Below are 11,226 nucleotides of genomic sequence, written 5' to 3' on the forward strand. Positions count from 1 at the left end.
TAGAGCCCCTTGCCTTTGCCTGGTACTCTAACTTGCTGCTTCCTGTTTCTGGTCATCCAGAAAAAAAACACAGTAACTTTTCATTTTTAATTCCTTGGCACCAAATAAATTACTCGCTATAGCACCACTTGCAAATTGCAAAAGCTGGAAAGCACAATTAAAACAACAACAGAACCAAGAGTATCAACTTACCCTAACGCAACATAAAGATGCTCCATTCAAAATGCACAGAATCAAAATGGTTCCACACACAGAATACAGTAGACATTGACCAAGTTTACATTAGGTGTAGTAGAAAAGATCATTTTAAATGAGTTTTTGTGTACAATATAATCTTTTAAAATATCTTCCGAACCTGTATGACTGCATCATGAGCACTTGAAATCAGAGTCTGACAATCAGAGGTAAATCGACAATGCTGCACGGATGTCTTGTAGGCCGCCCGGCATTTCAGAACTTTCCCATCCAACAACTGTAATACCTTTACAATGAAGAATGCAGTAATCTTTTTACTTTACATAGTTTATGGAAAAGAAGAGAAGAACTTGCAAATTCTTTTTAATTAATAAAGAGACTGTAAATACATCATTCTCAGTCAACAAGAAAATTGCATTAGCTCAGTACTTGGTAAAAATAAATGCAGAGCTACATTATTAGCATTACCTCAAATTATTGGCATTTCAGCATCATTCAAATGTAAAAACTTTAAAGTACTATACTAAAGAATATGACTGTAGAGTCATTAAAATGACATTCATTTAAATAAAAGTATTTTTCCTATTGTTTTAAGTAAATTTACAATATAATACCTTTACTGTTCCATTCTCCTGTCCAACTGCTGCAAATTTTAGATCTTCACTTAAGCAACAGCAGCAAATAAGGGATTCCTGAGGTTCTGTCTGCATAATAATGTTGTCTGTATTTCCATTAATGAGCTGCAAGACAGGAAGTTAATTAAATTAATAAAATATTTTAAAATTTAAACTAAAATTAAAATAGAGAGCTAAGAATGGTAAGAGAATAGTTTGTCAGTTTCTAAAATTTGAATTATCTGTATCAGTTACTTTCATAAATCAACTTCTTTAAAGGTCTGTGTAACCATCTCCATACTGTAACATTTCCATACTGACAAGCTCCCTGAATGGAAGAAGTTTGCAAAAAGAAAAACACCTTAGGATTAGAAGGCTTTTAAAAAAGTTTGAGTACAGAAAACAGTAACTCAAGCTACTTGCCAGCCAGATTTTCCAATTCATGCCAAATGGAGCAGAAGCATGACTTAAAATTTATTAGCGTATACAGTGCACTAGATTTCCACTCAGTGTTGACCTCAAATTAGTTCTCCAGGACAAAAAAAAAAAAAAAAACAACTCTTTAGAATACAATGATTTACAAAACAAACAAACAAAAAGATTAAAAAGAATCCACTGATATGATGCATTTAAAAACAACCATACAGTACATCAAAAGGTGACTAGGGATTACTAATTTACTAGTTACAAAAGGTAAAACATTACAGCTACGAGAAAAACTACCTCCACAGATTGTGATAGTTGAGATTTACTATGGAATTACAGTAGCTTAACTGCAATTTGTCTTTCTGGTCAATTTTTCTTCTTGCACAAAGGTTAAAAATCTATTCTCTTGCTACAATAAAGTCTTCCCTCTTGACTGCACCTCTCCAGGATGTCACAATACTGTATTTAGGGCAGCAAATCTAAGCACCAACTTTCTCATGGAAAAGAAAGATATAATAGAAATATAGACACACACCTTAGGTCTACTAAGACCTACTAATTTAGATGACAGATTACACCATTACAGAGTAGTCTTACGTATTTTATAATTCAGGAAAATTGAAAGAATTCACTATCCTACACCCATTTACATGTGAGGAGTAATTCAACTCCATTCATTGTGGTTTTTCTCTTCCCTGTGGTTGATAGAGCTTCTTTTCTCACACATTTGAAATGTTCACATAAATTTTAATTTCAGCATTTACTGCTTCCTCTTGGCTCAAAAATATCTTTATTGTCAAGGCTCTGATAGAGATACTTCAGTTATTTCTATATCCATACTACCTATTATTCAAATATCATCAATATTCTACTCAAAGTTTCTTTTTTTTTTTTTTAGCACGATTTTTAGGTAGAGTAAGAACTGGCTAATTTGCTGACAGGACAGACAAAAGACAACAGACAGAAAATAGGAAGAGAAAAAGGAGGAAATCCCGAGGAACTCTAGGATTAGAAATAAAGATGATGGTCATGCTGATTAGCCAGGATTACATAGCTTACATGCTTGTCTCTGGACAAACTAGAAAAAAGGACATGACCCTACCCAAAGATTATCTGCACCATGTCCTGCAGGGCAGCAGAATCTATTCCAGCACTCACCTACCTACATATCCAGCAATAAGAATTCACTGATTTCACAGGCCAGAACAAAGGTTTTATCTTAGACAGCTGCTGCTTTAGGCTAAATAACTGAAATAGCTACCTCATAGCCAAAGGCATAGCATTGCCCATTTTATGGCTTCACACACAATCAGTTTGCATAAGCAGCACTCTGCGACAAATATGGAATTGTTTTGTGCTTTTGAACACTTGTAATCGAGTAAAAAAAATAACCTGAGTGAATAAGAAAAGAATAACCTGATTGCCTTCACTTTGAAGAAAATCCTATCAACTGACATTATTTAATAAATGAGAGGATCATGCTAAAAACAAAACCAACAAAAAAAGATGTCTGTGCTTTTGCTATCACAGAATAGCAAAAATATGTTGAAAATTGGTGTATTATTACTTGGCACGCAGGGTGGCGGGGAGGAGGTCTCACAGTAAAAATAGTATATACATTATGGTTTATAATATATTATATAATGGTTTATAGTATGGTATATACACTATATTAATGGTATTCTTTAGAACACAAAAGGCTCTATGCTGTCCTAAGGCTATGGGCTGACCTGGGCTTATATGTATCATTTCCCCAGTTTGAGATTATTACTTCAGCAGTAGGTTTGATGCATTAGGTACTTGTGTTGTGTAACACCTTGTCTATGTGTAGTGTATGTGCACATTGCTGTGCATGCCTAAGCACACTTCCAGGCCTTACAACATCCCCAGTCTTGAAGAGAAAACAGTTTTGTTCCTCCACATTGAGTTTCAGTTCCTACATCAGTGTGGAAACTCCCTTTAATCTTCAGTTTTTGCTTACTAAACTAGGCATAGTTCCTAGAAATAAAAATGTTACCATACATTAAGAGTCATCTACTACAGATCAAAGTAATGAACAAGCAGTTATTTCAGTTCTTCCTCTGTATCCTACTGAGATTTGCAGATAACATTCAAATGTAACAATGCATTAAGAAATAAAGCTTACTTGTATATGCTTCTGATTGTAAATTGCTAAAATCATTACTTCACCGTTGTGAAATACAGCATCTAGTTCACTTTTTAGCTCAGCATCAGAAGACTTGCACACCTTGTTTGTTTCCCAAATCTGTTGAAGAACACATTAGTTTTATTTCATTTGTTTTATTATTTTTGTTAAAGGACAAGATATAAAACTTGCTGAGTACCTATAAACTTAAGTCATATAAATTTACAAGTAACATTAACTGTCAAACAGTAAGAGTTATCCTCCTTCTGTATTTATTTACTAGAGGAGGTTGGGCAATTACTATAGCAATTCCAATGGATGAAACAGAACAACTTTTTTTCCAAAGCTGACCGGCAGACTCCTCGGTATTTGGTATCACAGTCCACAATTTTCTATTTCAAAGAGTGTTAAAATTCAATTACAAAAAACATCAAGTACCAATTTCTAATACTTCAATTGCTTTCAAAACGTTAAGAATGTTAAGTGTTAACTCGGAAAGAAGGAAACATTACTTTGGTAAGCTACAGTTCTACTTACACAGCTTTTAATGAGGCATTACAACTACAGGAATTTGTTCTAAATGTTAACACACAAATATATCTAATAATGAAAGCAACATCAACTTTGTAAGCTTACAAAAGAACCCTCAAAATAGTTCACAATGTTTTTATTTAGATAAAATCTAAAACAAAATAGGTTACAATTACTCTTGAACAGCCATTGGACTTCGATATGCAAAAAAAAAAAAAAAAAGAAGCTCATTTTACTGTATATATAGGTAACTTTATTATAAATATTTACATTTATATAATATAAACATTTACCCATATATAATACCAAATAAATGTTTGTATTATATATATGATTTTATAACAATTTTATACACACATACACAAAATGACATTTAAAAAAAAGTGATCTTACTCGTATTGTCTGGTCATCAGAGGATGTCAGAAACAGAGATCCATCTGGGGAAAATGTCACACAGTGAACCCAGCTCATGTGTCCCCTGCAATCTGCTACTTTTGATAAGGATTTAATATTCCATAACTACAACAAAAATATGAAAGAAGAACTTAAGTGGATTTAGATTGTATAGTCAGGGAAAATAGTGCAAAATCTAGAAGTATACTTAATTACTATTTTTTCTAGTATCTTCTTACTTAACTCTGAAATCAGACATGTAATGAGAACTGTGCCTGTTTATCATATTTTGATGGTCAGAGAAATGGAATCAGCAACCTCTTTGACTACTATAAGAGATGAGGTGGGGGAAAAATAAAGACATAGAAAGAAGAACACATATCACATATCACTCATTATAAAAACACATATTGTTCTGACCAAGTAGGTTGCAAAAACAAAACGAAAACAAAAGAAAGAGCCAGAAAACCCTGATACTTGTACAGGCTTCTTTAGCCATGCTAGTCGAAGTTATTTCAGCTGTTGTATTCCTCTTTAGTGAAATGCCACATCCTGTAACACCATATAGGAGGAGAGGAGCATGTTTTGTTTGCTTGTGTTGAATTAAGCAACGGGAAGGTATACACTCCACAGAGTGGTAACAGTAACTTTAAATACATACAGTAGCCTGGTGGTTTTATATACAACTAAGATGAATGTATAGCTTTCAAGTATTATTTCCTAATTTACCTTTTATACTTTAGAAGCAAACAAAAATTATAACAATGAAGGACAATGAAAGCCTGTTAAAAGGGCTGATTTGTTTGAACTCTGCATACAGAGTTAAAACGCATACAAATACAGACACATGTATCATTTTACATTACTGCAAAAAAAAAAAAAAAAAATCAAATCACTTACCTCAACAGAACAATGAGACAAAGCAACTGCTACTAACTCATCACCAGCACAGAAGTCACAATATTGGATTGTACTGTGATGACTTACGATGACTTGCGTTAACAAATCACTTGTTTTAACATCAAAAAGCTGTGAACACATAATTGCAATACTTAGCACACAGATGAAATTACTTCACTACAAACAGTTTATATACTCAGCAGCATACAACTTCAAATCTAAAATGTATTTCTCTCAGTCAATGTTTGTCACCCACATATTTTTACTTAACACACACTTAAAGCCATGCAACTTATGTCTGAAACATCTAGGTGGCCTATAATATAATCTTTATTCATAGTTTTGAACTAGATAGCAGTATACTACCTATAGAAAATTATTAACATGAGATACTTACCAAGAGTTTATTTTTGGCAACGGCCAAAATCATGTCACTATTTCTGGACCAAGAGCAACATTTTACTAAGACCTCCACATCATCTTGCTCATCTGCATTTTGGAAGAAATCTTTTATCTCAATAGTTTTCAGTTCATTTGCTGAGCGTGCTTCCCAAAGCTTCAAAAAAATATATATATAGAAAATACATGAAATTTCTTTTTACTGCTGAGGATAAAAAATACAACAGGGAAGAGCTATCTCCCAATCACTTATAGGGAGGAAAATGAGGAAGACACACACACATACACACAAACCACCACCACCAAAAAAAAAAAAAAAAAAAAAAAAAGAGAACAGAAAGGAACACCGAAACAACCCTTTGCTTTTTCCACTACCCCAATCAACAAATGGCATTAAATATTCACATGCCCAGATGGCCGTCTCAACCTCTACTCGGCAAAAGAATAAAAACAAAAATAACATCTGTTCTGCAACTCTATTTAATAAAACCCACTCACAATGAGAAATCTGGTATACATCTAGTTTTGTACCCTAATTTCACAGAGACACCTGCCAATGAGCTAGAGCCTCACCTCGAAGTACTGTGTGCAGTTCTGGGCACCACAGTACAAAAAGGACATTAAACTGTTGGAGAGGGTCCAGAGGAGCGCAACAAAGATGGTAAAGGGCCTAGAGGGGAAGACGTATGAGGAGCAGCTGAGGGCAATGGGCCTGTTCAGCCTGGAGAAGAGGAGGCTGAGGGGGGACCTCATCACGGTCTACAACTTCCTTGCGATGGGGAGTGGAAAGGCAGGTGACCTATTCTCTGTAAACACCAGTGATAGGACCCATGCGAATGGTGTTAAGCTGAGACAGGGGAAGGACATCAGGAAGAGGTTCTTCACCAAGAAGGTGGTTGCACACTGGAACAGGCTCCCCAGGGATGTAGTCACTGCACCAAGGCTGTCTGAATTTAAAAAGCGATTGGACTGTGCATTTAGTAACATAGTCTAAACTTTTGGATAGACCTGTGCGGTGCCAGGAGTTGGACTTGATGATCCTTATGGGTCCATTCCAACTCAGGATATTCTATGATTCTATGATTTCTGTATCCTCCACCACAACTTTCCTTCTGAATGACAACAGCCACTGCAACCCTTCTTTCCCAACGTCTTTTTTGCAACTCTACAGATATTTAATGTTTTAAGAACTGCAGTTCTGGAATACCATAGATCTGTTGCAGCCAAAGGCAGTAAAAACAAACCTTACATTCTAAGAAAAAACAAAACAAAACCCTCTCAAATTCTTTTCTGGTGCACACATGGAAAACGGTGCACAAATTACTTTTAATACTTGTTTACTGATGGTTCATTTTCAGAGATGACAGATGTTTCAACTAAAATTAAAAAGATTTACATATGTATATATATACACATCAACATTTTTTGTTTAAGTAAGTTTTGAAACACCCTCCACCCATTTTCTTAGCCACATACATTGTTTCAAAAAAAAAAAAAAAATGGTGTAAAGTAAAGGATTCAAAATGAAGTTAGGTAGAATTTGTTTTAAGCAGTAGACACCGAACTTTTTTTTCTGGTAACGGACAAGCCTTTTCAAAGTTTAGCATTAAAAATAGTAGCAATACTCAACTGTTTCAGGGTTTAATTCATTAAAAGCTAATTATGCAAATGCAGAACTTTCTTATGCATATTTTGCATTTTATGAAAAACAAATCAAACCAAGCAGTTGATTTAACAAATATGCCATGTACCTTTACTGTTCCATCTGTTGAGCAGCTGGCAACATATTCATCATTTGGCGAAAATCTACAGTGATTGACAGAATTTACATGACCAAACATCGTATTTCTACAATACTTTCCCTTCAGATCCCAAAGCTGCATAAGAAATAAACATATAAATTTCATTATATTTGTGAACTATTCCAAGATAAATTTGAAAAGAGAGATTTCTGTTCAAAGAGAAATTTCTTTACTGAAAGGATTGTGCGGCACTGGAATAGGCTGCCCAGGGAAGTGGTTAAGTCACCATCCTGGAGGTCTTCAAGAAACATGTAGACTACATGTAGTAGCGTGGTTCAGTGGTATGTCAGTACTAGGTTAAAGGTTGGAACAGATGATCTTAGAACCTTTTTCCAACCTGAATGATTCTATGATTCACACAGTTCACATTCTTAAAGTGCACTGGCAACCAAATCCTCAATTTTTTCTTAGTTTTACCTTTTTTCTTAGTTTTACTTTTGCTCACAGACTTTACACTATGCCTGAGGCTCCCCCACAATTTATTTCCATTTGCTAGCTTGCATGAAAATTATTCACATCAGTATTATATAAACCATTTTGTACAGTAAGGATAAGGCCCTTATCAAACAAAGTTACTGAAATTTTCTTCAGACTGAAGAATAAACTTTGTCTTGCCTTTCTTTCAAATTTCAAAGTTCAGAATTACGTAGCTTATATACAATAACTAAAATGAAATCTCTCAAGTTATTCTTGGATTACTGCATCCTTATTAATAAAGACAGAAGAACATTCCACATGTTTAGGGCACGTGCACACACAGACTGTTTTCCAAGCCTACAGCCCACACTTTCTTTCTGTTTCCAAATTTCTTGCCCTTCTCCTATATAAAAGCAATACACTTGACTGCTCAAGTAATAGTTCAAAGCAAGAACAATTATCTGGACAGTGTTCTCTGAAAACAATCACGTCTTTTCCACTATTATTTTACTACTCTATTCTATTATTGTGCATATTTCAGTTCTGTCATTCATTCCCCATGAAAACTGTTGAACTGTCCAAAACTTCAGCCACGTTTACAGCCTGAGAGTGGTCATTTTAAACAGGTTTGTTCTAAATCTGTTTGTTCCAAGATGTAAGTTTCTGACAACAAATGCATCTCTCAGGACATCCAGGTCAGCACAAAAGCCTCATCTTTTCATCTTGATATTGGCTCCTTATGTCTATTTTAACTCCAATTTACACAAACACAAGCTTCTGCCAGAATGCTTCAGATGAGATCTCACATTACCATTAGAACATCTAACAGACTGCTACAACTGGAAAAGGCACTCCTGCCCCCTCCAAAACTCCCACGCCTCACTGTCTATTCCCAGCATTTCTCTTGTACTGACACTGGAGAGTGGAGCCACTACAGTGAACTGAAGAGAAAACCAATCCCACCAGAACTGGCTCCTTGAACCATACCATGCAGAGTAAGATCAGTACATGCATTGCAACAAATGCAAGACAGACTGCAAGCATAGTAGAGTCCATCATCTTCAGTGCCAGTGAACTATTTGATTTGCCCAACTGTTCTGTGAAATTCCACCCTTATCCAACAGCTTAGGTCATCCTTCAATCTCCTTTTTTCCTCCTTCCTCAAATACAGACTTCAGTTACCTTGTTTCTGCTCTCTCTGTACACATAATGCCCCCCAGTCTGAACAATGCCAGGTGGCTAACCTGACAAATCTCATTTTGATTATTCTTATTTGTTGGTTTCCACTTTTATTTCTTTACTATGCCCTATGAATTTAGAAAAGAAAAAAAACTACACCTGCTACACTTCCATAAGGTAAACCTTTTAATCCTTCAGCATCCAGGTTGAATGTTTGTTTCGTTGTTATTTTCCTAATGTTTTTTTAAACATTCAAAATGTTTAAAATCTTAAAATTTCTGCTTCATTTTTTCTTATTTCGTTTTTAATCAGGTATTCCACTCCCAAACTTTCCCATTCCACCCTCTAAAAGTCTTGCCAAAAGTCTCCATCTTTGTACCCTACTAGTAAGGATTTGCTTATTCTCTTTCACTAAACATGAACATTTCTTCTATTCTGCCTTGTTGAAATCCAGTGACAGAGCTTCGGTAAGTACTCCCGATCTATTTCCTTATCTCTTCTTTAAGTTAAAAAAAAATAATTTACAATGTTTGAAGTACATTTATACAACAACAATTAGTCTGTTGTGGTTATTTTTATATTGCTAACCATAACCTTTTCCACTTACTTTGATGAAAGTATCATTTGAGCACGTGGCTAAAAGATACTGACCACTTCTGTTATTGAACTGGCAGCAATTGACCTGCTCTGTGTGTTCTTCAAATATGTGCATACACTTGCCTGTTCTTGAATTCCAGATCTACACAGAATTGAAGGACAAATAACGCTTTAAAATATTGTCAGTGTACTTGATTTAAAAATATACATATACAAACTCCACTGGAATACAAATAATGTCCTAAAGCATTCTCAATTACACAACAGAAATGTTTGGAAGAGAAACAGAAAACATGTATATTTATATTTAGACACAAAAAGCTGTAATTTTAAACTGTTTCTACTAATGTAGCCAAGATAGAGATATATACACTTTTCAAGAACCAGAACACAGTAGCTACAGTAAAAGTTTCTAATGACAAAGAGTCTGTGACCAAATAGGACTGATCTGGTCTTATTAAAATTCAGTTTTAGCTTATTATTAATTATATAAACTTTCACAGCAAAGTGTTTGAACAACTTAGAAATCAAAGGGGAAGGGGAAAAATCATTGTTCAGATTAGAATCTGAGAGACTAGAATACCAATCAAGGTTTTGCTGCAATACTGAAAAATTAAAAGTGAACAAACAATATATAACAGAAAAATAATACGAAAAAAGCTTTATGGGCATTCATGTTATGAACAGGATTGGACTCATACATTATGCTCTACTTAAAATGAATCACCTGACAATACAAGGAAAATAACCATCATACATAAAGAATTACAACTAACATAGCTTCATTATAATTAACAGAGTATGCCTAATGTAACAAGTATAAGGTTTTTCATTTTGTTTTTCAACATCAGGTTTAAGACAGTTAAAAAAATAATTAGTCCTAAGACTGTTCTGCTTGAATTGGTTAAAACTGAAATTGGAACTATCACACTTAAAAAAAAGTCTGTTTTCTATTTCCTTACCTTCACTTTTTTATCAGCTGAACAAGTTGCTACATACTTATCATCTGCAGAGAACGCACAACAGAGTATTTCATCTTCATGAGCAGTTATTTCCAGCAGCATCTCTCCACTTTCTGTTTTAAACACCTGAAGAAATACAATAAAGAAATCTTGTAACTGGCATATAATTTTGAAACGTGCTACACAGATTTAAATTTGTGTTCCTTGAAACAGATCTCTATGCTCTTTATTAAACTGGTTGCATTTTGAAAACATTTATAATTTCAAGGTAACATAATATACGTGTAAAAACATTTAATTGGAGTTTCAATTTCATAAAGATAATAGAAATTCTTAGGGAAAGAAATACTGAAAAAATATTTTTAAAAAGTTTCTGCATGCATTACGTGTTTAATTAATTATTTTTTTCTACCCTTTATGCCTAAGTCTAAACTTAAGTCTTCTAACATTTAAGTCTTTCCTACTCTTTAAGGCTAAGTCCACATCCTCACTCATTTTAAGAATAACTGCACAAAATACCTATTAACAAAACCTAGCCTGTTATTAAAAGTACAAATTCCAGGTTAATATATCATGATATTCTTCTACTGAAAGAAAGAATTTTAGCAGCAACTGATGATTTGGGGAAGGAAGAGGAAAAAAAAAAAAGTAATAGTAAGATGTTG

The 11,226-nt window shown here is 34.2% G+C and overlaps 1 protein-coding gene across 2 annotated transcripts in view; it reads right to left on the reverse strand.

Moving 5' to 3' along the window:
* APAF1 (apoptotic peptidase activating factor 1) overlaps positions 1–11,226 on the reverse strand; it is a 34,684-nt gene that overhangs the window by 8,514 nt on the left and 14,944 nt on the right. For both annotated transcript variants that reach the window (XM_027452411.3, XM_027452425.3), the window contains 9 exons: positions 10,562–10,687; positions 9,610–9,741; positions 7,356–7,481; positions 5,603–5,761; positions 5,206–5,334; positions 4,306–4,431; positions 3,382–3,501; positions 810–935; positions 356–481 (listed from right to left, as the gene is read on the reverse strand). In XM_027452411.3, coding sequence (XP_027308212.3) covers positions 356–481; positions 810–935; positions 3,382–3,501; positions 4,306–4,431; positions 5,206–5,334; positions 5,603–5,761; positions 7,356–7,481; positions 9,610–9,741; positions 10,562–10,687 — 1,170 coding nt within the window. The remainder of the gene's footprint in view (positions 1–355; positions 482–809; positions 936–3,381; positions 3,502–4,305; positions 4,432–5,205; positions 5,335–5,602; positions 5,762–7,355; positions 7,482–9,609; positions 9,742–10,561; positions 10,688–11,226) is intronic.

The sequence above is a fragment of the Anas platyrhynchos genome, chromosome 1 (genome assembly GCF_047663525.1).
Source record: "Anas platyrhynchos isolate ZD024472 breed Pekin duck chromosome 1, IASCAAS_PekinDuck_T2T, whole genome shotgun sequence".
Classification (NCBI taxonomy): domain Eukaryota; kingdom Metazoa; phylum Chordata; class Aves; order Anseriformes; family Anatidae; genus Anas; species Anas platyrhynchos.